Source organism: Solanum stenotomum, chromosome 7, assembly GCF_019186545.1.
Source record: "Solanum stenotomum isolate F172 chromosome 7, ASM1918654v1, whole genome shotgun sequence".
Lineage (NCBI taxonomy): Eukaryota > Viridiplantae > Streptophyta > Magnoliopsida > Solanales > Solanaceae > Solanum > Solanum stenotomum.
This window is the reverse complement of record NC_064288.1, coordinates 411,812-436,720: the sequence shown is the minus strand read 5'-3', so window position 1 is coordinate 436,720 and position 24,909 is coordinate 411,812. Positions and strand designations below refer to the sequence as shown.

Below are 24,909 nucleotides of genomic sequence, written 5' to 3'. Positions count from 1 at the left end.
TATTGTCCATCTCACAATGGAACTATATATTTAAGTAGTTAATATTGACAAGGAGTGTAAAACATATTCTGCTGTAGAACCTATTATTGCACATGCAACTCTTTTGTGATAATGGTATGGCATAGTATAAATATATATTTTAAAATGCTTTTACACCAACCCAAGTGTAGTCGGGTTTTTTTTTAGTTAAAACCAAACCAATCTAAATATAGTTGGTTTTCTTATTCCAGTACCAAACCTTAGTCGGGGTTTTTTCTCCTGTTTGACTTGGTTTGCGGTTTGATTTGGTACACCCATGTAGACAACCAAACCAACTCTTCTCAAATCCTTCTCATGAATTAGGGGTGTACAAAATCGAACCGAAAATCGAATCAAACCGCAAATCGAGTCAAATTGGAAAAAAACCCGACTAACGGTTTAGTTTGACTTGGTTTGGTATTGGAAAAAAAAACCCGACTATACTTGGGTTGGTTTGGTTTTAACTAAAAAAAGTCAACCCGAGACCAAACCAACCCGACATTATATATATAATTTTTAAAATTTATTTTATACATAAAAGTATTTACTTTGATGTAATTTCTAAATATTACTTGTACGTTTCATAATTTTTATCTTTTAACATATTTTTTATAAGTTTTTTGAGACTTAGAATTTTGAATGGTCCAATAATGATTATAGTTCATAGATATTAGTAACTCTAATAAAGCTCAATACTATGCTAACAAAATAAATTAATTCAACACTAAGAATGACAATAATGTTGAATTTGGGTTCTTTAGTTTTACACTAGTGAACATTTCCGCGCTTTGCGCGGTCATAAAAATTATTTATAAATTCAAAAGTCACTCACTTATGTGTAGTTATTTTAGAAAGTCACTCACTTATGTGTAGTTATTTTAGAAAGTCACTCAATCATGAATATTTATCTTGAAAAATCACTTTACCAGTCTAAATAATTTTTTCATTAAATTTTGTTGACATGAAATTTTTATTTTATACTAAATTTTTTTTTTTTAAAAAAAAAAGTGTCAATTTTAATCATTTTATTGATGCCCCACTAAAATTATATAGAAATATATATTTATCAAGATCACTTCATTTTATATGCATTTAAAATAATATTTAAAGCAATCACTCAAATATGACGACATAATTTGCTACTCTAATTTTTCTCATATAATTAGAAACATTGGAATCTTTGTTATTGTCTAACTATTGTTCAAACGTTGACATATATAATTAACTGATTACTCAATTATAAGCTAAATTTTTTTTTATATAAAATGCGTAACTGAATTGTGTATTTTTGTATTTATAATTTATATTGTTACTTTAGATATAAGTTTGTTTTACTAACTCCAGTTATAAATTTTGTTATATTATATATTACTTAATTTTAGTGGGACACGTCAATAAAAAAATTTATAATGAAGATCTTTTTATTTCTTAAAAATTTAGCTTAAAATAAAAATTTCAAGTCAACAAAAATTAATGAAAAAATTCTTTAAATTGGTTGGGTGACGTTTTATGTAGAATACTAATAGTTGAGTGACTTTCTAAGATAACTACACATAGTTGAGTGACTTTTGTGTTATAAAACAAAGTTGAATGACTTTCTGAGAAAATAACTATGATACTCATAGTTGAGTGAATATTTGAGAAAGTTATTCATAGTTGAGTGACCATTTGAGATATTATTTTCCTAATCCTGCTTCCTCTTTTTGTTTAGTTACTTCCTTCAATCTTTCCTATGTTGAATTATTTATTTTATTGAATTATTTTTTTGTTTCTCTAGTTCTCGTTGCTAATTAAATATTGTGCTCTATTTTTTAAATAATCAAAAAGAAAATTTGCTTTTTTCTACTTTAATATTTTCATTACCTATTCGAAACTAACGTTTTTTTTTATCTTTCCTTGTCTTCTATAATAATTGTCTTCTCCTAATTAATTGACAAATTATTTAGGCAAAGTTAGAGTTTTAAATTAAAATGATAGGCACTAACAAATTAAAGAGACTTAAGTACAATAAGTGGTACTTAACAATGAGTAATTGAAAAAAAACGAGTAACGCATATTGAGGAGAAATATTTTAATTAGTGACCTTTGATTATTATTTTTTTATTTTAATAACAAAAACAGATTAAGAAAATAGGAGAGTGGTTAAAAAAAATTAAAAAAATATGGTTGTTGATTATAGAGTTGTAACATCACCTTGTTTATGTCCAACTTTATATAAATATATATAGCTATAGATTTTAAATTACAAGCTCCCATATATTTTGATAAATTAAAAAAATTGTGATGATAATTCAACTAAAGTTTTTTGATTTGTTAAACTATTTATAATAACTTACATTCAAATTACTCATGTAAAAGACAAATTCAACACATACTAAAATGAAATCATTCTAATTTGAAAAACACAATTCACTCTTTTTTAAGTTGGAACTAAATTTGAAACTTTAAATATGTCAAAATTAAGTTTGATTTCATTTCTCAACCAATAAAGTTTATCCAGAAGAAAATATAATTTTATTGGCATTATTTTTTAAAACTAAGATTATGCCTGCCTTCTGATATTTAAATGGTTAGAAATAATATCAATGAAAGCAATAATCAACTAAAGTGTATACGGCGAGAAAATTTCCTTTCATCATTCTTAATTTCTTATTCATGAACAATTTATCATTTTCGTAACCAACTACGAAAACACACAAAGAAAAAAAAATATTTTACATAAAATAATGAACAAAAAAAAACATCAATAAATTAAAAAAAAAAATGAAACACATACACAATGTTTATTAAGTAAAATTGAACCTTCTAGATATTTAAATAATAATATTTACAAGCATAATCAAAAAGATATATTTGAGATACTCATAATAAATAGTTTGATAAGTCCATTTGCTCCTCTTAAAATATACCAAATCTCATTCATGCAGTGACGAACCTTGGTTTAATATCTCTTTTATACTTTGAATAATTGTTGTAGTCAGTTGACACATTTTTCTTTTCACTTTCTATAATTGATTGAACAAATCTGCGTATAGCAAAAATGATTCTAAATAATTAAAGAAAAGATATATAATTATTATGAGAAAATGATATAAAACAAAGATAAAAAATTAGAAATTGTCATTGCAACAATAGAAATCATAATAATAAACATGCATAAGATCACCTAAAACTATGTATAACCAAGAATAAGTAAATCATGTTTCTTCGATTCATATAAGAAAATTTGTCAATACAATTATCCAATAAAAATAATAATTAATATTACCTAATGAAATATAGCATCATGAGTTTTTCATCTAGCATAGTGGGGAAGCTTTGGAGCTTTGTTCCTAAATTTATATCATTTTATTGAGTGTCAGAATTGCCATATTTAATACCTATAATAAATATTATTTATTGGATAGGAGAAGGAGATTATTGCAATGAATTTTCTGGGCAAAAAACGTGCAACACTAATGCTTTCTATGTTAACCTATTAATAATATGTTAATTACGGGGAAGGAGAAGAGATCAATTTTTCTGCAGAAAAACGTGCAACACCAATGCATAGTGATATTAATACGGCACTAATGCAATATTACAGCTTTTATGTTTGTGTTTTAAGAATGCGAGAATTAAATACTATGCTTTAATTAATATTCAATATAAACTTAAAGCAAAAAAAAAAAAATCAAAAAGAAGGAGAAAATAGATAATTGCAAATGCTGGCCATTGATATATATATATATATACAGATAGATTGGTTTAGACATTTAAAATACATAACTTAATTTTAATTCTCTTTAATGTTTAATCATGTAACTAATACTTATTAGTAGGGGTGTACATGACTGGGTTGGTTCGGGTTTTTCAAATATCAAACCAAACCATTTGTGTAAATTTTTTAAATTTATAAACCAAACCAAACTAATAAAATTCGGGGTTTTCAACCTCGGGTTGGTTCAGGTTTTTCAAATACCAAACCAAACCATTGTGTCGAATTTTTAAATTTATAAATCAAACCAAACTAATAAACCTCGGTTTTTTTCAGATTTTTGGATTTTTTCGGTAAAGTTTGCATACAAACATATAATTAACTTGTGCTCCAAATATTTCTTTAGTCCAACCAAAATACAATTATCTAAGGTGTTTCTTAAAAAAATAACACAAAATATGAGATGAGTACTGATGACACAAAAATATTCAATAAACAATAATAATGAAATCATCATATAAAATAAATATTGCAAAGTCATAATGAAAATGATCATAATTTAAAAGTACTAAATCATGCTAAAATAAGTTTAATAAGTATTAGTTACATTACTAAATATTTAAGGAAAATTAAAATTAGATTATGTATTTTAATTGTCTAAACCAATGTAAAACTAAAGAACAAATATTCAATATTATTGTCATTCTTAGTGTTGAATTGATTTTCTTTTTGCATTAGTATTAATTTGATTTTGATTTAAGTTTTATTATAATTATCAACATCTATGAACTATAATCTTTATTGGACCATTTCGAATTCTAAGTTTTAAACTTGAAATAATATATTAAAAGATAAAAACTATGAAATAGTATTAGAAATATTTTAAAATTATATCAAAGTAAATATTTTTATGTATGAAATAAAATTTTAAAATTACATATATAATGTCGGGTTTGTTTGGTCTCGGGTTGGTCTTTTTTAGTTAACCAAACCAACACAAATATAGTCAAGTTTTTTTTTCCAATACCAAACCAAGTCAAACCAAATCACTAGTCTGTTTTTTTTTCGGGTTGACTCGGTTTGCGGTTTGGTTCGGTTTTGTACACCCCTACTTATTAGACTGATTTTAGCATGATTTTGTACTTTTAAATTATGATCATTTTCATTATGACTTTGCAAGATTTATTTTATATAATGATTTCATTATTATTTTTTCTTGAATATTTTAGTGTCATCCCTCATCTCATATTTTGTGTTATTTTATTAAGAAACACCTTAGATAGTTGTATTTTGGTTGGACTAAAGAAATATTTGGAGTACAAGTTAATTATATGTTTGTATGCACTTTACCGGAAAAATCCAAAAACCTGAAAAAAATTGAGGTTTTTTTTTTTTTTCTTGATGACAAGGGAAACCCGCAGCCGCTACCCTTTGAGTGAGCACAGGGTTAAACCCCCGCTCCTATGCAATAGCTCGCAAACCACATAGGAGAGGTAACCCGCACTAGGCAAGCCCAGTGGGACGAGCTCGACCCAGAAGGCAAACCCTTTGCTTTTGCTGACAAGGGGTTTCGAACTTGAGACCTCCAACATGGAAGTCCCAAGGTTTATTAGTTTGGTTTGATTTAAAAATTCGACACAATGATTTGGTTTGGTATTTGAAAAATCCGAACCAATCCGAATTTTATTAGTTTAGTTTGGTTTGATATTTGAAAAACCCGAACCAACCCGGTCATGTACACCCCTATAACATGAATTAGCTTGTTCGAGAGGTAGATACACCTTATGTCAAGTGGTGTCATTCAATTCGCTATAAATAATGTAAAATATGAATTGGTATAAATAATTATGGGTAGCACCACTTGATAAAAATAGATTTCGTTGTCCATCGATTAAGTTAGTTCACTATGAAAAGAAGTTGTACGTGCATTTGATTTATTTTTTTAACGTGTTGAGTGTTTACTATATGATTGTATATATTTTAACACATGAGTTTTTATACGATTTTATGTTCAATGTATAAGCTTACCTTATTAATGAAAACACAAACTTTTATCATTGGACTAGGAATCCTTTGTTAACCGATGTCATCTTATATCCTTTGAGCTTGTTTCTTAAAAAAGGATGTACATTTGAATTGTATTTTGTCATTATGTTCTTGTCACAATAATTTGTTCATTTGTACACCTTTTAAACCGTCAACACTGCCTGCCAAGATATTGTGTATATTGTAAAAGGTGATAGTGGAGCGATAAGTACTTCTTCATTCTTAATTAAGGTTTCGGATATGAGCTTTGGTGTATGAACTCATCGCTTTACCCCCAAAGCGAAACTTTTCAATACAAATACGAGAGCGGGACAAAATATGTTACTTATTTATCTACTTAAGTTTTGATTGATAAAGTTATATGGTATCTTTACTAGTGGAGTTATGTCATGTGAAACTCTAAAACACTGTCCTAGAATTAAAAACTTATAGAAGTTAAAGTCTGCAAGTAAAATTCCATTATTTTGGAGTTCGAAATTTTATACAAATTATTTTAAAGTTCAAAATTGTACCGACTATCTAGAAATTTGAAAGTTGTACAAGTAAAATTCAATAACAAAGTTCTAAAGTCCAATTCTAACATTGCATAGTACTAAGGAAATTATCAAGAAGTTTCACTCACATTTGTCTTTTAAGTTGTAACTATAATTAAAGTTTCAAACTAAAACATTAAATTTTAGGACACATTATTTTAAAGTTTTAAACTGAAAAATTGAACTTAAGGAAACAATATCCGAAGTTTTTAAATAAGTAACAAAATTTCAATAAATATTTTGAACTAAAAAATTGAATTTCAAAATACATTATCATGAAATTTGAGGAGTGAGAGGAAGAATAAGCAATATCAACGCTCTTTTAAATTGTGGCTAAGTATTAAAACGTTTACAACTGTTGTAAATAATGAAATGTGGATGTCCGATAGCAAATCCACACTTCACGACTTTGAAGATTTTCTTGATAATTTTGAAGGATTACAAATACACTCTTACTTTCTATATATATTCCTTGTATCGATGAAACACACACTTCGAAATATTAGAAGGAAAAACATTACTACAGTTTTTTTCTTCTTTCTTTGCTATTTAACTGCGTTATTTAACATCGATCATAAAAGTGGCTACCTAGTCCATTTCCACTTTTATTAACCTTATCAAAATATAAAAGGATAGCAAAATGATGTGATCAAGAAAGTGATTGAACTGGTCCATTATGGTTGAGGTATATTCAAAGTTGTCATTTAAAATATACTTCTGAGCAAATTCGGTCCTCTACATTTGTCAAAGTGAATAAGTACTTTTTATTTCTGTCAAATATTTAATAACTTTGAATATTAGATTTAATAGAAAATGTGTAAAAGAAATGTAACTAAAATTACCAAACATATTTCATTAAATCTCAAAAATGGTTACACTAAAAGCCGCACCAAAACAACAAAAATTACACTTAAAAGTTGAAATATCAAATCCAAAATACACCAAAATGTAAAAATCACACCTCAAAATGTGTTATTCATTTTATTATCCTTTTTCTTCACGATTTTCATAAAATCTAACAATCAAATTCTATTACGTATTTGATGGTGATCAAAAGTGCTTAATTTTAATAAAGTTTTAAAAATTCAAAATTATTAAAAATATATTCAATGACCCTTTTGGATAGCATCCTAAATATAAAAGCACTACTTTTATAGTTATAAAAAGAATTGTAGTGCATGATTAATTGAATTCACTCTTATAAAAGTATCTTTTGCAATAATAATTATGTGGCTCATATATGATATGTCCACTAATGAGTCTTTTGGTTGAAGAATAGTTATAAAAGAATAGTAGTGCATGATTTTATTTATAAGAAAATTAAGATACATGTTATATTTCAACTTGTTCGTCTCTTTTATTTTTTTTTAATCTCATTTACTTATTCTTCTACATTTTTCAATCTTCCTCGTCTTTCTATTCACTAAAACTATTACTCTAAATTGTAATTAGGTAAACTATAACTATTTATAAAAATTTCTTTGCTATTTCATGTTTATACTTATTTGTTGTAACCAAAGAATCTGTCAAAGAATAAACTCCATTATAATTGCAATTTGCAATATGAAGTATGATTTGAAAATTAAAATATTTAAACTTAAATTAACATGAATTCAACTAATTTCTTTTTATTTTATTTTAAAGAAAAATTCCTTTTTTTTTTTTTTTTTTTTTTGCATAATTTTGATTTTGTTCAAACAACTCCCATCTCCCCCAAAATATAATTTTACCCCAAGAAAAAGAGAGTAAACTTCTGGTGGACTCACCGGACTGGCAGAATACATTAAATTTGACGAATCTAAGTTCATTCCTATACGCATCCGTCACTTTCCTCCATTATTCTCGTAGAAGAAAAGGAATTCCTCATCACCCTAAAGTGACATTCACACCCAAAAACCAAAAAAACCCAATCTTGATCCCAATTTTCTCAAAATTCGCCTCTAATTTTGGGGTTATTCGACGAGGGGTTCGAATTTTTGAGGTTTTGGGGGTTCATAAGACACTATATATAGTGTATCAGGGAGGTGGAAGATGTTATCAGATCATTTTCAAAACGGGGTGGAGACGGCGAAGCTGATGTGGTCACGGATTCCGGCGACAGAGGAGGAGGAAGTTGGCGAGGTGGGTCCATCAAGAAAGGGCAATGGGAGCACTGTGGAAAGTCTTGATTATGAAGTTGTTGAAAATTTTGCTTATAGGGAAGAGCAGGTGTGTCATTTCTAAAGCTCTAGTCTTTTTTCTGTTCTGTTTCAACAAAAAAAGATGACAGCTTTATGTTGCTTATTAAAAAAAGTACTAGTTCTATGTTAGGACAGAAATGCTCAGTTATTGTTCTAAATATACTTGTTTTATAGTTTATACTAGTATTGTAAATGGAAAAAAGAGAGGCTAATTGTTTTACATTTGGAAAATAAGATAGCTGAAGTTGTGTTTGATGTGTGTTTTATATGGACAGGCTAAAAGAGGAAAGCTTTATATGGGATATGCTGTTTTGGTTAAGTGGTTCTTGGCGTTACTAATTGGAATTGGTGAGATATTTTATCAACTTAATCTATGGTTATTTCTCTTTATGCCCTATAGAAATAGATTATCTAGGGTATGTTCTTGTCCCTGGTACCCCATTTGCTTCAAATTAAAATTGTTTGGAGTTAATTTTTTACTTCACATGGAAGTGTGGGAAGGAATGGAAGTTTATGATACCAGTTTTCTGCATGTCAGTACTTCTAACCTTGATGAAGATAGAGTGGTTGTTTCCGATAGACCCTCGGCTCAAGAAAAGTGTTTTCAAAAATAGGTTTGGCAAATACAAGAACAAAAGATATAGTGGAAATACGGTAGAAAGAAAAGTTGTGACAACAAAATAGTAAAAATAACCCAAGTTAATGAAACAACAAAAGTAATACAATTGAAGAATAAGATAATAATAGAACAATGATAAAGATATTGATATGTAGAAGAGGTAGCAGACAAGATGCTCTAAGCTAGAACCATGCTTTCCCACAGGAAAGAGAGAGATCACTCAACTACCTACTAAACTTCTACCCTAATTTTTGACCTCCATGTTTTCCTATTTAGGGTCGTGTCCTCAGTGAGCTATAAATGTGCCACGCGTGGAAGAAAGCTAGACCCCTATGTTGGGAAGTTGGGTGAAAAGTGCATTTCCATCACAAAGCCACCTACAGGTTCCTGCAATGATCTGATCACTTTGTCGCATCTCTTCGATATGACTATAGTAACGATCATAGTGATCTTCCCTGGTACCTGCTTTTATGGCAGGATCCAATTGATCATGAAAATTGTAAGATGCTTGTCTTTTGTATCGTATCAAGAGATTTGACATAGATAAGATCATTGCTTAAAGTGTTCCATTGTCAAATTGATCTCGAAATTGGATCCTAATAGTAGTTGCTGCCCAAAGGTGCTTTATGAAAGCCGGTCCACAATGGTTTGTGTCTAATCACCTCTCCAAAATTCTTACTATGTCTACTTTACCTCTCCTTAAACCTATTCTCGCACCTCCTCACTTGGGCATATGTGCTCCTCCTCTCTACAAGCTTGAACCATCTCAGTCTCGCTTCCCTAATCTTGTCCACCACTAGAGCCACTCCCACCTTGCCTAGTATATATTCATTCCTAATTTTATCTCTCCTTGTGTGCCCACGCATCCACCTACGCATCCCCATCTCCACTACTTTTATCTTCTGAACGTGTGAATTCTTGACTGATCAATACTTTCCCCCCTACAACATAGTTGGTGTAACATCCACTTTATAGAACTTATTTTTAAATCTTAGTGGCGCGTTCTTATCACATAGGACATCAAATGTAAGCCTCTATGTCATTCACTCCTCTAATCGTTGATCTCCCCATTTCCTTGTATTATTGACCCAAGATATTGTGTATCAATCCTAACTTCCACACCCGCCTCATGTGATTCGCCACTGACCACTCTATATACTCTATCTTAGTCCTGCTCAACCTGAAACCTTTAGACTCTAGGGTATGTCTCCAAACCTCCGGTCTATTGTTAAATTTGTCACGTGTCTCGTCAATTAATACTATGTCATCTGCAAATAACATACACCATAGTACCTCCCCTTGAATGTGTTGTGCCAATTGATCTATCACCAATGCCAATAAAAGGGGCTAAGAGTTGATCCACGATGCAACTTTTGGGATGTGTCCGAGTCTCCTTCCATTATTCTTACTCAAATTTTGGATCCATCATACATGTCTTTAATCGCTCTTAATATGCCACATATACACCTCCAAACTCGAAGCATCTCCATAAATTCTCCCTAGGGACCTTGTCATATGCCTTTTCTAAGTCTATGAACACAATATGTAAGTCTCTTTTCGTCTCTGTATATTGCTCTGAAAATCTCCTTAGAAGATGTTTGAATGGCTGCCGTAGTTGATCGTTGGTATTTGACACATCCCTCCTCATCCTCATCCTCATCTCTATTACCCTCTCCCAAACTTTTAAAGTGTGGCTTGGTAGTTTAATACCCATGAAGTTGTTGCAATCTTGAATATTTGATGCCTGTTGCAAGAAAAAACTCAGTTGTTTAGCCTTCATATAAGACATTTGGAGGATCTATTTTCACACGATTCAAGATTGCGCCTGAGCAAGTCCTTCTAATATTTAGGTCATCGATAGTAAGGTGGCATTATACAAATCAAGGGACAGAGAATAGAGTTGAGAAGAACAAATAAATTTCCAGAATCACACGTGTCATATGAACTATTTTGTTTTGTTGACTCCTGTATGGTGCATGTCAATAGGTTGACACATAACTGTTGACCATATTAAAACTTGAGCTGAGACATTATTGGAGGAAGAATAGGTTATTTATTTACCTGCTTATATCGTCAGCAATAGAGAACTGGCAATCTTGAAAAGACATCTTTTGTTAATCTTTGCATGTCCTGAATAAAATGGAACAGAAAAATTGAGGAGGAGGATCCATATACCCGACCCAAACTAATTTGGATTGTGGAGTAGTTGATTGATTGATTAGTCTTTGCCTGGTTGATGTTATTATTTATAAATGTTAAGCCAAGACAAATATAGATCTAAAGCTAAGACAACATTTTCTTTTGTTTTCTGTTTCTGTTTTGGGACCCCTAGCTAGCTCTTCCCTTCTAGGGTAGGTATTTGATTTATTATATAGATGAGAGCTTTTAATATTCAAAAAATGAGAAATTAAATTTTCTACTTTTGCTTTGATTAGCCTCTACTCGGTCATAAATGACTCCCTAAAATCAAAGTCCTCCATTTTATTGTAAAAGAATATCTTAAAAACCATTAATTACTGTGCTGGGGTTAGCTTATTCTTCATGAATGGCATCTCACGTTTAAAGAAGAATCAATATTTCTGAGATTTGCAACTTATATTGTATATAGTATATACTATATAGCGTAAATAGTTATTGTGATAGTCAGACGTATTTCAGAATAAATGATTGTATACAAGCCATCAAGGTAATAACTTGATTTTAACCTTACCATTTCTCAGGAAAAAGAAAGAAAAAATTGATTTAAGCAAATGAGAGAAAATTGATTTAAGCAAATGAGACTATAGTGCTAAAGTCCATTTTGGCGGTTTCATTTGTTGAATAATGCTTCATATTTTAGTTCGTGAGTTATACATCATTTTCCAAACTATTAAACAGGTACTTTTGACCAGCAAATTTTTGTTACAATTTTCTCATGTAAAATTCCAAATGCAATGTGCATTATCCTTGGCTTAGGTGTGTAGAAAAGCTTTTAGAAAATGAACTTGTCAGTGCCCCTTTGGAACTTGCCAAATGATTATATTTCTGGCTCAACTTGGAGCTTTATCATAGTTTAGCTCCTCAGAAGTAATCTCTCTCTCTCTCTAGGAAAAGCCCTTCTCCAGATGGAATGGTTCTCTTTTCATGGGCTGGAAGTTTCGGAGTAGTTTAATTCATCATCTGAATCCTGTCCTTCAACGTGGATGTTAGGTCCGATCTTGTTGTAGGAGTATATGGGTGATTGGTGAGCCATGAGTTTATATCAATTATAGAAAATCTGGTGATTAATACTTTGGAGGGTTGTGATTCATATTCCCTTCTTGTTGTGTTCTGAAATGGTGGAGTTATGAGAACTAATAACATGCCTTAGTGAGCAAAACTTTGCTACCATTTCGTTCTAGTAATCTTATCCTCTTTTATTTGTGTATTTCAATAAGCATTAGATCTAATAGTCGCTCTCTCATGAACTGAGTTCCTATTCCTTTGCTCTCAGGCACAGGACTTGCTGCTGTTTTTATTAATCTTTCTGTTGAAAATTTTGCGGGATGGAAGTTCTCATTGACATTTCAAATTATTCAGAAGTCATACTTTGCCGGATTTTTGGTGTATATTTTGATCAACCTGGTTCTAGTATTATCTTCTGTATATATTATCACATGCTTTGCACCAGCAGCGTCAGGATCAGGAATTCCTGAAATAAAGGGTTATCTAAATGGTACGCCGTACGCTTGCACTTTCTGGTATTAATTGTTAAATCTCTGGTGAGGATAATATCTTCTGGGTTACTCATTTGGTCTGTATGTGTAGGAATTGACACACATGGTATCCTCCTTTTCAGAACTCTGATTGGAAAGGTATGATAGCACACCTAAGCTTTGATCGGGATTATCTATCACTCTTAATCAGATAATTTGTTGTTATTCTTACTCGGTCTTTAGATTTTTGGAAGCATAGGTTCAGTGGGAGGTGGTCTTGCTCTTGGCAAAGAAGGGCCTCTTGTACATATTGGTGCTTGTATTGCTTCTTTGCTTGGACAAGTGAGTGTTACTCCTACTTTTTTCTTCTATAACTGCATTTCCCTTTTTGATTTTTCATGAATACAAATTGTCTTATATTCTTCTTAGTTTTGGCAATGGAACATTTGTTACTGAATTCTATGCTCTGTTACTGCACTTCACATTTTGATTTTTCATGAGTCCAAATTTCATCTTATATTCTGAGTTTTGGCAATGAAATATTTGTTGCTGATTCTATGTTCTGTTTGTTTTACCTGGTCATTTGAATCAAAGATCTGATACTTGTTCTGTATTGGTGATCATCTAAAATATGTTCAGTATTTACTTCCAAACATCATGCTGAATGTTCATGTATTTTGATGTAATTACAGGGAGGATCCACAAAATATCACCTTCGGTCAAGGTGGCTCCAAGTTTTTAGCAGTGAACGGGATCGTCGTGATTTGGTGAGTGACTGTTGTCTTTTTGGATCTCTGAACCTGTAATATAATATCAATCCATATAATTGTGAGAAGGATCTGTGAGAATTTGTAAAAATGATATCACTCTCTCCAATCTAGGTTAGACCGTTTAAAGCTTGAGGTACTAATCTAGCTGAACATTCTAAATGCATTCTTTTCTTCTTTTTTACTTGAGGTGTCAACTTCTTTATGAATCTTAGGAAGTGCTAAAAAGATTTGGAGATGAAAGCTAAGATCTGGTTTTTAAAGTTCTCATGATGAGAGGGGTTTCCTGTGCTCTAAGAAGTGCTACTCCTTTGTATTTGTTGACTCAGGTGACTTGTGGATGTGCTGCTGGAGTTGCTGCTGCTTTTAGAGCTCCAGTAGGTGGTGTATTATTTGCTCTTGAAGAGGTCACTTCTTGGTAATTCTCATCTCTCCTTTGAGCTTCTTTCATGTACATCTAGTGCAATTTATGAGATATTTTCCTTGTTGAACAATTTCTACTTCTGCATACTTCTATTTCTGACATCACTAATGAGGAGTATCTAAAGTCTAAACCATCAATGTTAAGCCCATTGCTGTTATGACTAATCGTCATATTAGCTGGTAGACTGGTTTTTGAATAAGCACGGTTAGCTTTCACTTTGTACCTTTCTGAATGTGGTGCTCTTTACTAGGAACTATAATCTGTTTGAATTATTTTATTCTTTCAATCATAAACAACACAATGCTTTTACTTTCACTTTAGTAGTCATTAGCATGTTCTGCACTGTGAAAAATTAAATGCCGTCTGATCATATGTTGTTTCATTATTGATCAAAAGGTGGAGGAGTCAACTAATGTGGCGGGTCTTCTTTACCTCTGCAATTGTAGCTGTTGTTGTCCGTACAGCAATGGGATGGTGTAAAGATGGAAACTGTGGTCATTTTGGCGCTGGTGGCTTCATTATATGGGATATCTCTGGGTTAGATTCTGAACTCATTTAGGTCGTCTACACTATATCCTCGTTACACTTTTGACATCTTACAATTCTCTCAGTGGTCAAGAGGACTATTCTTTTGAGGAGTTGTTGCCCATGGCAGTTATTGGAGTTATAGGAGGTCTCCTTGGTATGTATGGTTGACATTAAGATGTTGAAATACCAGAGAATATGGTCCCGTAAATTAATTGGTCACACATTAACTTTTGCAGGAGCGTTATTCAATCAGCTTACTCTCTATATGACACACTGGCGTAGAAATTATTTGCACAAGAAAGGAATTCGTGTGAAAGTAAGATTACTTATTAAGAACAAGAATTTCTTACTTCATCAAAAAAAAAAAATAATAAAAATTCTTGCAGTTGTATATTCTCATCTTTGAAAATGAGTATGCATTTCCTTGCTAAGGTCGATGAACTAATTTTGTGGCCTGCCACTCTCAGATTATTGAAGCTTGTCTCATCTCTGTGATAACTTCAGCTATTTCATTTGGATTGCCACTCTTTAGAAGATGTACTCCGTGCCCTGAAGCCGATGCTAACTCAGGCATTGAATGTCCGCAAGCACCGGGAATGTTTGGCAATTATGTCAATGTAAGATCCTCTATGACTTATGACTTCTGTTTTATTTTATCTTTATTCAATCATTTAATTTCTGTTACTTAGCTTTTATGATTTTATTTTTATCATATTTTTAAGCTTGAAATCTGTTATGCTGCATGTGGTCGTCCTTTCTAAATCCTATGCACATACAGTTTTAATGCATATCAAGCTATCAATGGCTATTAATGGGGGCCGCAAGCTGTGACATCTGGAAGAGTAGAGTCAACTGTCTTAATTCTTAACTAACCTATTCTTTCAATGGTCATTATTGATACTTCTTATATTCTTCCTCAATACAGGCTTGGTCCTGCTTGGGTGCCTTGTACATATAAATCACTTGTGAAAAAGTAGAGTAAAATGTGTACCGTCTCTGGGATATGGTTCCACGATTCTATTGTCATGTTTGTTTCAAGTCTTATGTTTTGTTAGATAGCTGAACCTCTAGCTCCAAGTAGAAAGTTCTAAATTAGAACCTGTTTATGATAATTAGGCATTTGCTGTAAGCAATTGAAGGTGCATTCAAATCTGTTATGCATACTCCATCCAGGACTAGCAGTTGATTTATGATCCTGGCTTGATTAATTATGTGCTGAAAGTTAACATCCAAATAAGTACTATACAGTTTTTTCTCTCAAAAAAATAAGTATTATGTGCTGAAAGCTCAAATCCGATTCCAGGCTTCACTGAAATATCTTGAAATGTTTCATTTTCCTTGTGGTGTTGTGTTGTATTGTTATTTGCTTCTGTATTTTTCTTGATATCCAATTTTGCTTTCTTCTTTTGTTGGTGATGTTTGGATTTTGTGCATTTTGCAGTTTTACTGTCAGAACAACAAGGAGTACAATGACCTCGCAACCATATTCTTCAACACTCAGGTCTTTAAACAATTCCTGAACCTGTGTTTATTTTAAATAGAAAGTTATGGATTTTCCTTTTCATTGATGGAGCTTGTATCATACATGTCTGCAGGATGACGCTATAAGAAATTTATTCAGTGCGAAGACAGCTCATGAATTCAGCGCTCAAAGCCTACTGACATTTTTGGTATTGATACTTGTTAACTTTCTCCCTTCCCATTTATGTGAATGACAGCTTCATGTATTTTATGTGTTCGTCCCGACTTTTACATTTGGGTGAACTTGTAATTGCTAATTTGCATGAAAATTCATGTGCTGAAAAACTTAGCAAATTATGGTATCAGTATTGAGAATCTGAGATCCCCATAGAGCTGCTGTTTCTGAAATTTAACATTGTAAAAAATTTGGTAATGTCGTCTTGAGTTTAATTCAAAATCTTCTTCCTTTTACCGGGAGGTGAGTTTCTTGTGGGGTGGGATAGGATTTTCTTATCTGCACTTGAACTTCCTTTTTTTTAAAAGCTATAGTAAAAAAATAGTGTTCAGAGCCACAAAATGCTATTGTTGTGCTCAGGGTGTGTTGAGTGAACTTTAATTGATACTGGAAACACTTTGGATAGCGTGCATTCATGAAACACTTGTCTTTTTCAACTCTTCAAATTTTGTGCATATCTGCCAATACTGCTAGAGTTCTGTGCTTAAGTGCACTCTTTTCTGATGTTTATGCAGTTCAGGGAAGAAAGTTATAGCAAAAACCTCTCTCGTGTCTTAATGGGTTACAATTATGTGGGAAATTAATGGTTGGTGTATTTGTCTCTCAGGTTATGTTTTATACCTTGGCAGTGGTAACCTTTGGAACTGCAGTTCCAGCAGGTCAGTTTGTGCCAGGCATCATGATAGGATCAACTTATGGACGTCTTGTTGGCATGTTTGTGGTTAGCTTTTATAAGAAGCTGAACATTGAAGAGGGGACGTAAGCATTTCTTTCTTATTTACTCCTTCGTTTTAGCATTATACATTATAGATGGGTGTTTGGATTGACTTAAAAGTTGGTCAATCCTACTTTCAAGTCCGTTTTTGACTTTTGGAAGTGTTTGACAAATATAAAAACAACTTAAAATAAGTCAAAAAATGACTTAAAATAAGTTAGGAAGTGTTTGGCAAGGTTAAAAATAACTTAAAATAAGTTTAAAATGACTTGAAATAAGTTAAAAATCAGTAGTAGGCCTCCCCCTACTTCTTATTTTTTGACTTAAAAGTCATTTCACTTTGACTTTTTGTTTTTGACTTGAAAGTTTCTTTTTTTAAGTCAATCCAAACGGGTTTTCTGGTGAAAGCTTTGACATAGGCATACTGGAATTAAGTTATTTTTTCCCCTTCAGTTCAAAAAGTGTGTTCTGCTTAATTCTGAGTTCCTCCGAGTATTAAGTACATGATCACTATTGGCCTCTCATCTATCACTTCTTAAAGAGGTGAGGTATCACAATTGACTGAAGCAGATCCCCTGAACTTCAAGGAACAGAGCATAGTATGCTTCTTGATTTTTGATACAGTAAACAATTGGAGGATGAGAATCACTTGATCAAAACCACAACCATGTCTGGAAGTCCTATATTCATTTTGTTTCTCTTTTTTTCTTCTTCTGGTGTATTGGGGGTGGGGGTGCGAGAAGAAAGTCAATTACTAGGCCTCCACTCTAGTTTAACAAAATTAGACCTAGTCTCAGAGGACGTTCTGAGAATCTCCCTTGCAGTTTACCTCCCTCTGCAGAGCCATCATATTACAATGGTGTCAAAGAAAATGGGAGTGTTTCTGCATTGTATCAGCTTGGCTTGACTAATGCTGTGGATGATCATCAATATAATCTCTTTTTAGTTACTAATGGTGGTGTGTCGTACTCTCTTTTTGCAATAGCTGGGATTGTGTAGTTTCTGGTGTTGTCCATCGGGATGTCTAATCAATAAGCAAATAAACGGTTCTGATTCTGCAACATTAGTCAGTTCAGACTGGCTCGTGTCATAGATGGCAATTAATATAAATTACCAGTTGAAAGTGGTTTGATCTTCCACCAACTTTGATGTCGTTAAATCTGCAAGTTTTGAAATGATTGATTGCATTTTATACAGAATTAATTGAAAAAAAGTATTTTACCTCCCCCCTCCCCTCCAAAGAGAAGGCTAGTAGGTGTTCAAAATATTTTTATCTTATCAAAGAAAAGAAATGTTCAGATTTTTTAAGCTACTCCACTCATTACTTTAAGGTTTTAGGTTCGAATTCTGATTTTTTGTTCACATGATTAATCTTGCACTGGGTAATCCTTTCTCTTCACTCACCTCTAAAGTCTACTAAGCTTCTTTTGTTGAAAATATAGGTATGCTCTTCTAGGTGCTGCATCTTTTCTTGGAGGCTCTATGCGTATGACTGTATCTCTCTGTGTCATCATGGTGGAGATTACAAACAACTTAAAGCTTCTACCTCTAATAATGCTGGTTCTTCTCATCTCAAAGGTGCGCTTTGATACTGGCTGGCTTACGATTCTCTCCGGTTATCTTTTCATTCACATAGGACTAAGGGTTACCTATGTGTAGGCTGTTGGTGATGCTTTTAATGAAGGATTATATGAAGAACAGGCTAGATTAAGGGCAATTCCATTACTTGAATCTAGACCAAAGTATCAAATGCGCTATATGACGGCAAAAGAGGCATGTGGGAATCAAAACGTAAGAATTTCTTCAGTGCCCTTGTCATGTTCTGCTCCAACTAACATCTGCTTGTTTCCTTGTTTGTTCAGAATGTCTATCTTTTTTCAGAATTGAGCTAAAGACGACTAGTGGTTTCTTTACCTTTTTCTAGCTGTAGTTATTAAATTAGCATTTCTGCTAAAAGCAAGTGAAGCAGCAGCTTTGTATTGCAACAATTCCATGATATTTCAAGAGTGAACTCTACTTCATGCAGCACCATCTGATTTGACCATGACTAGTAACCTTAATGTTAAAAAAGAAGCAGAAATTTACTAGAATTCATAGAGTCCCTCTAAGATTAGAAGAGGGTTATATTTTGGATTTTTTGCTCACTTGTACAGAATCCCAGCACTACCTTTGTGTTTTTTATGAATACAATTATTACCATTTCAAAAAAGAAAAAACTCTTCTGACCCACACCTGTGCAGTTTCTGTGCAAATTCTAGCTCGCTAATCACACCCCTAATTCCTGCATCTTTTAGGTTGTATACTTCCCTCGGGTTGTGAAGGTTGCAGATATAGTTTCTATTTTGAGGAGCAATGACCACAACGGGTTCCCTGTAAGTTAAGCTTTGTCCCTGTGCTTTGTTCAATGCAAGCTATCTGCATGTTGGACCATTCGTCTGACTCATTTATTTTTAGGTTGTTGACCACGCAAGAAGTGGGGAGACACTTGTTATTGGACTTATACTAAGAAGGTGAGAGATAGTTATGATCTTTTATGATATTGATGCCTTATTTGGAGACAACAGATTTCTAATGCCAGAAATCAGTAGACTTGAACAAAATGTTTATTCTATCTTGTTGTTTATGCAGTCATTTATTGGTACTTCTACAATCAAAAGTTGATTTTCAGCATAGCCCTTTACCCTGTGATTCAAGAGGTGATCTTTTGCCAATCAGGTAACTCGGTTTAACTATTACTGAGGATCGCTTATTGGTGCTTCTTTGTTCACTACATGAGAAATTTACAGATACTGTATTTCTCAGGCACAACCTTAGTGAATTTGTGAAACCCGTTTCTAGTAAAGGGATATCTCTCCATGATATCCATTTCACTCCAGATGATCTGGAGATGTACATTGATCTTGCCCCATTTTTAAACCCGTCTCCGTACGTTGTCCCTGAAGACATGTCATTAACGAAGGTAACGTTGTAACTTATTCTAATTGTTGCTCCTTCATTAATTTTGCAAGGCATTATTTTGTCAACGCTTGCATGGAATTGAAGACAACATGACAAAAGTAGTCTTAATTGTTTTCTTAAGGTTGAAAACAAGAATTTATTCCCACTCATGCCCGAGATTCTAAGTTTAGCCATGGTGAACAGCAAATGATCAAAAAATTTGACATTCTATTGCTGGTACAGGTTTATAATCTTTTTCGTCAACTAGGACTGAGGCACTTACTTGTTGTTCCACGTCCTGCTCGTGTTATTGGCATGATCACCCGAAAAGATCTGATACTTGAGGTACCTTTGCTAGACCACCTATCTTCATTTATATTTAAGGTTGTGATTTTTAAGTTCAATCCATGCATCTATACGAAGTCTGGTATTAAGGGTAGAGGGGTGGATCCATACTCCCCGGAGTTTCGAACCTGTGGGCCAACTGGGGTTGGACCAGCTAACTCACAAGGGAATTTCGCAGCTATTTGAAAAAAGTGGTTATTTTTAATTGATGTTAATAGTCTATCTGTTATAATGCAGGATAATGATGATCCAACGGCCGTAGAGCTCCAATCAACTAGTGTAAGGTCTCTTTCTTTATTCATACTGATGGACATCTATCTTGTTTTGATTTACTTAAAAAATATTCTGTTTCGATTATGTGGATGTGCGCCTAATTTTTCCAAGGCGTCCAGGGACAGCTGCTACACAATTAGAAAAAATGTCTAATCATACTAATATTTCTCATAAATGAAAAAAAAGGTCTGGCAGCTGGTCCAGATGCCATACAACACATCATACCCAGTGTAGTCCCACAAGTGGGGTCTGGGGAGGATAGTGTGTATGCATCCTTACTACCTTGTGAAGGTAGAGAGATTGTTTCTGAAGGACCCTCATCCCAAGTAACGCATATGAAACAACTGTATAAAAAAGAAATACAGTGGTGAAAAAGCCATGCTGAAAATAATGGAGAAAAGAATAGTAACAATCACAAATAATACGATAACCTAGGCAAAAGGTAATAAAAACAAGTAACTAAAAAAACCCAAAAACAAGGTAGTAGGTGAGTGTAATCATATACAGCCGTTGTGCATCATATGTAAGTCATCTTTCTTCTGTTTATCACCTTCTTGGTTAAATTTTCTAGCAGATTGATGAACTCTATTGCACTCCCTTTACTTGTAATAAGGTTGTTGTAATAGCAACCACCTGTTGCATTGCCTGTGCATTCTTGTACTGTTTTTTTTTGCGCAGACCTCATTACTGACTAAATGGAAAAAAGAGGAGTCATTATTCCATCAATGACATTTTTGTTTGTTACTCCTATAAATCGAAACAAGTTACATGACATTGTTGTTTGTTATTCAGAGGTACACAATCTAACCATAGAGTGATCAAGAGGAAAGGAGATGCACAACAGCCGCTTCTTGATGGTCTTCTTTAAAATAGAATCCCAGCGATGCACTGCTGTTTCTGCAGTGAAGAGTAGCTTCCAGCGTCCCCTCTCAAGATTTGGTGGCAGTAGATCTCACTTCATAATCTATCGTCATTAGATTCTAGGAAATGTATAGTGTATTTATTTCCCCTTGAGAGTCATGGGATTATTATAGCAATCAGTTCAATTTTTATTTTATTTTTTTGTATTTCTTGCAAATGGTGTATGAGAAATTAGTTGAAAAGCTGTGCTCCTTTTCACGGAACATTTGGAGCAATAGTTGGAAGAAAGTTGACACTGTTCCACATATTCTTGGATTTCTGTGGTCTTTAGGACCTCTTGCAGCTGAGGCTCTCTCTTTGTGTCACATTTATTGTCCATTGAAGGAATTTAAATGTTTTTTGACCAAATTATGAGTGGTAAAGAGTTAAAAGACAATCTTTTCAACATCTTTTGAAACATATTTACACATGGCACACAGCATATACAGTGTGTGTGTACAAACATTAAAATTTTGTTTAGGTCAGGATCCAATCTCTGTTAATTTGTCAAACTCTATCCACAATCAATGTTGTTGTAAATGCTTTTCATTAAGGGTAAAATGACAAGTATGAAAAGAAAATTGTATCACATCGACTAAAACGAAAAGAGTAATTGTTGAATACTTGAAATATTTGATTTGGCATAAAAACAGTGAAGATTTTATCCTTTCAACTCTTCCTAACCTGTAAAATGAATTGACAAACTTTATGTATAAAATGATATGAAACAAAAAATACAATCTTGTACAAGTTTTGTATTGCCACATGACAAAACTGACAGAAAATTGTCTTACAATTATTACATTTCTGTAAAAACAAGAGAAATGAGTGTTCTCAACTTTAGGAAAAACTAAAGACTATTGTCCCCTCCTCAAGCAAAACTGACAAGAAGAACTAAAGCAACAGCAAAAACAACACCAATTTTACTAGGAAGCCAGTAAAAAGCATGACTAGGAGAAGGTGCAGGCACTGCTACAGCCGGGATGTGACTCAACGACGAAGGAGATTGAGATGGAGACACAGATGATGAGACGCGAAGAACATTGATATCGACTTTCTGTCCTGCTTGGCAATGGCCAGGTACACCACAAAGGAAGAAATGATGGCCATGAGCAGTTATGGTAATAGAGTCTTTCCCAGTTGTGTGTGTTGCAATAGGAGCAGATGCATTACAGGATTGGTATTCAGCATGTGTTACTTGCATCACATTGTGGAATTGTGGGCTGTACTGAAAAACTGTAACGAAAAGAGTCTTAACTTCTATACACCAATAATTTAAAACAACTTCTTGTACCGTTAGTCAAGTCACTTAAAAGATAACTATAGAGAATCGCTCATAGAATAACCAAATGACCAATATTTGTGATGCATGGTTAGTAGTGGCGGGGGGGGGGGGGGGNGGGGGTTTCAAATTTCAATAATGAAAGCGTGCAAGTGCAACACTCAAATGAATTCAATAGCAATTAGCAAACCAAATAATAGTGATAGGTGTGCATTAAGTGGAAAAGCTATTACACCTAAAAAGCAAATGCAACTTGATATATATATATATATATAAAATTTTTTCATTTAAAAAGTAGTACGATAGTTATTAAAATTTTATCTAAGCAGATGTAATTAAAATTTTAATGATTGACTCCCAAAATGACAATATTTCAAACAGAGAAAGATTCTGAACTTTTGGTAGTTATTTCAACTTAAAATGTGTGCTTGTCTGTTAAAAGTGTTTGTTTTCACTATAACAAAAACAACTTTTAGCGACAATAACTAAACATAACAAAGAGAGGTAAAGTTCTTATCGGCATCAGTTAATTGTTATTAGATTCAATATCGCTATAGGTTTTAGACATATTTACAAAGAGTGTTAATTACTGTTAATTAATTACCGCTAAAGAACAATTTTAAAAAACAGTTTGGTGCACAAAACATCCCGCGTTAGCAGGAACCAAGGAAGAACCGCACACCAACATAGACAGTCTACCTTAATGCAAACATTAGTAATTGCTTTAAGACTTCCTTTCCTATTGTGTGAAAAAGAATAAACTATAAATTTTCTAGTAACAGTAGAGAAAAAGGCTAACTTTGAGCAGTGCATGTGTCATGTGTGCCTAAAACCTAAAATTTTCAGGCTACAATACAGATAAAGTCTATTATTATGCAGAGCATGTGTGCCTAAAAGCTTTTAAAAAATCATATTTTTATGTAATTTAGGGTGTATAGTGGCAAGCACAAGGGACTCATTCTTGTTAGTGGGGTTCCCTAAAGTCAAAACAAATAGTAACTGTTTCAATTTCCTTCCAACAATTTTATAACTTCCTTCTATTGAAACAAAATGGCTGACCAAAGGTTGTAGTGTGATAATTTACCTTTCTTCTTCCTTAATCAAATATCTCTGAATCAATTTTAAGAATGAAAAAAATCTTGTTGGAAGTACGTACTTTCTATATGAGTACCGAATACAGAGTGGAAAAAATGTCTCAAACTCAACTACACAAGAAATTTTAAATTTTCACAAAAGAGGACCACAATTTTGTGAAAGGTTAAGCAAAAGTTTGAAACTTTATCCTCATAATAACAACAAGAGTACATGAATCACCAAGAATTTTGGAAACAAGAGAAAAAAATTCATGTTTTTGAACATTAAGCAACAAAAGCTAAGTGGAAAAGACATACCAATAACATCACCAACTTGAAATGTTTTAGTAGCAGCCCATAGTTTGTAATCAACATTACCAATAGTTGTCCAACCAGCTGATTCTCCAACTTTATAAACAGCACAAAAACAAAGCTGCATAAAACAAGCCAAAATCAAGAAAAGCAAAGTAATTTTAGGTATGTTTTCAAGAATATAAAAGGCCATATGGATAGGTAGGTACTAAAAATTTGACTATTTTGGGTTTTTTTTGAGTAGTTATTTTTTTTTAGGAAGAGGAGAGAAGTGAAGAGTTTGAATGTGATCTAGCAGTTATATATATCTTGAGGAATTTAGGACTAAGGATTTTTTTTTGAAAATTAAATTTGTGCTGCTAATGATAATGATGTGTCTCTTTAATAAAAGCACCACTACAGTTACTAGGAGGCAGTCGTCATGCCTTGTCAAGATTACCCAAAAAGAACAAAATAAAAAGATGAATAAAGGAAGTGGTCCTCATTGTTGGGTTTTAAAAAGTGTGAATGGAAAATGAAGAGTTGCGACTTTTATGAAGAATTGTGACTTTGATGAAAAATTGCGACTATTATGAAGAGTTGTGACTTTTATCAAAAGTTGCGACTTTTATCAAAAGTTGTGACTTTTATGAAAGGTGGTGACCTTTTCGAAAGATTGTGACTTTTCAAAGATTTGTGACATTTCCGATAAGGCACAATAAGAACCTTTTCACACTACCCTCTGTTTTCTATAAATTGAGAGATTTCCTCTCATTTTAAAAGAACCAATTTCTGGACTTCTTCTTCTACTACTAAATCTAGTATTCTAACTATACTTTACTGCCGTTGAGTGGCTCGCTGACACCAGCGTTTTGGGTATCAATACATNAAACAAAGCTGCATAAAACAAG

At 32.8% G+C, this 24,909-nt stretch overlaps 2 protein-coding genes across 3 annotated transcripts; one reads left to right on the top strand and one right to left on the bottom strand.

Annotated features, from left to right (window-relative positions):
• The first annotated feature begins 8,044 nt into the window (after nt 1–8,044).
• LOC125869570 (chloride channel protein CLC-d) lies at nt 8,045–21,618 on the top strand. Of its 2 annotated transcripts, none has more exons than XM_049550044.1 (23): nt 8,045–8,502; nt 8,750–8,822; nt 12,566–12,787; nt 12,880–12,926; nt 13,011–13,109; nt 13,460–13,534; nt 13,864–13,952; nt 14,355–14,495; nt 14,570–14,640; nt 14,723–14,802; nt 14,954–15,103; nt 15,928–15,987; nt 16,082–16,156; nt 16,790–16,941; nt 18,340–18,475; nt 18,557–18,688; nt 19,192–19,269; nt 19,352–19,407; nt 19,526–19,612; nt 19,700–19,856; nt 20,078–20,179; nt 20,417–20,463; nt 21,245–21,618. In XM_049550044.1, exons 1-23 carry the CDS (start codon nt 8,326–8,328, stop codon nt 21,318–21,320), a joined length of 2,382 nt encoding a protein of 793 aa, XP_049406001.1. In that variant the 5' UTR covers nt 8,045–8,325; the 3' UTR covers nt 21,321–21,618. The 2 variants fall into 2 exon arrangements, with proteins under 2 accessions (XP_049406001.1, XP_049406002.1); XM_049550045.1 differs by having other exon boundaries at nt 8,046–8,502; nt 20,417–20,458.
• Nucleotides 21,619–22,092: 474 nt separating this feature from the next.
• On the bottom strand, nt 22,093–24,329 carry LOC125869575 (mavicyanin). Its single transcript, XM_049550050.1, has 2 exons — nt 24,026–24,329; nt 22,093–22,588 (listed from the first exon to the last, which is right to left on the bottom strand). The coding sequence occupies exons 1-2, from the start codon at nt 24,210–24,212 to the stop codon at nt 22,224–22,226; spliced, it is 552 nt and encodes a 183-aa protein (XP_049406007.1). The 5' UTR covers nt 24,213–24,329; the 3' UTR covers nt 22,093–22,223.
• Between the last annotated feature and the right edge of the window lie 580 nt (nt 24,330–24,909).

Bases quoted from the DNA above. Each gene is read 5' to 3' on its own strand.
- LOC125869570 (XM_049550044.1), top strand. From the start codon at position 8,326: ATGTTATCAGATCATTTTCAAAACGGGGTGGAGACGGCGAAGCTGATG. The intron at 12,927-13,010 runs GTATGATAGCAC...CTCGGTCTTTAG, and splicing joins TCAGAACTCTGATTGGAAAG to ATTTTTGGAAGCATAGGTTC. The intron at 18,689-19,191 runs GTAAGAATTTCT...TGCATCTTTTAG, and splicing joins AGGCATGTGGGAATCAAAAC to GTTGTATACTTCCCTCGGGT.
- LOC125869575 (XM_049550050.1), bottom strand. From the start codon at position 24,212: ATGGCCTTTTATATTCTTGAAAACATACCTAAAATTACTTTGCTTTTC. The intron at 22,589-24,025 runs GTATGTCTTTTC...TTTTCGTTACAG, and splicing joins TCAAGTTGGTGATGTTATTG to TTTTTCAGTACAGCCCACAA.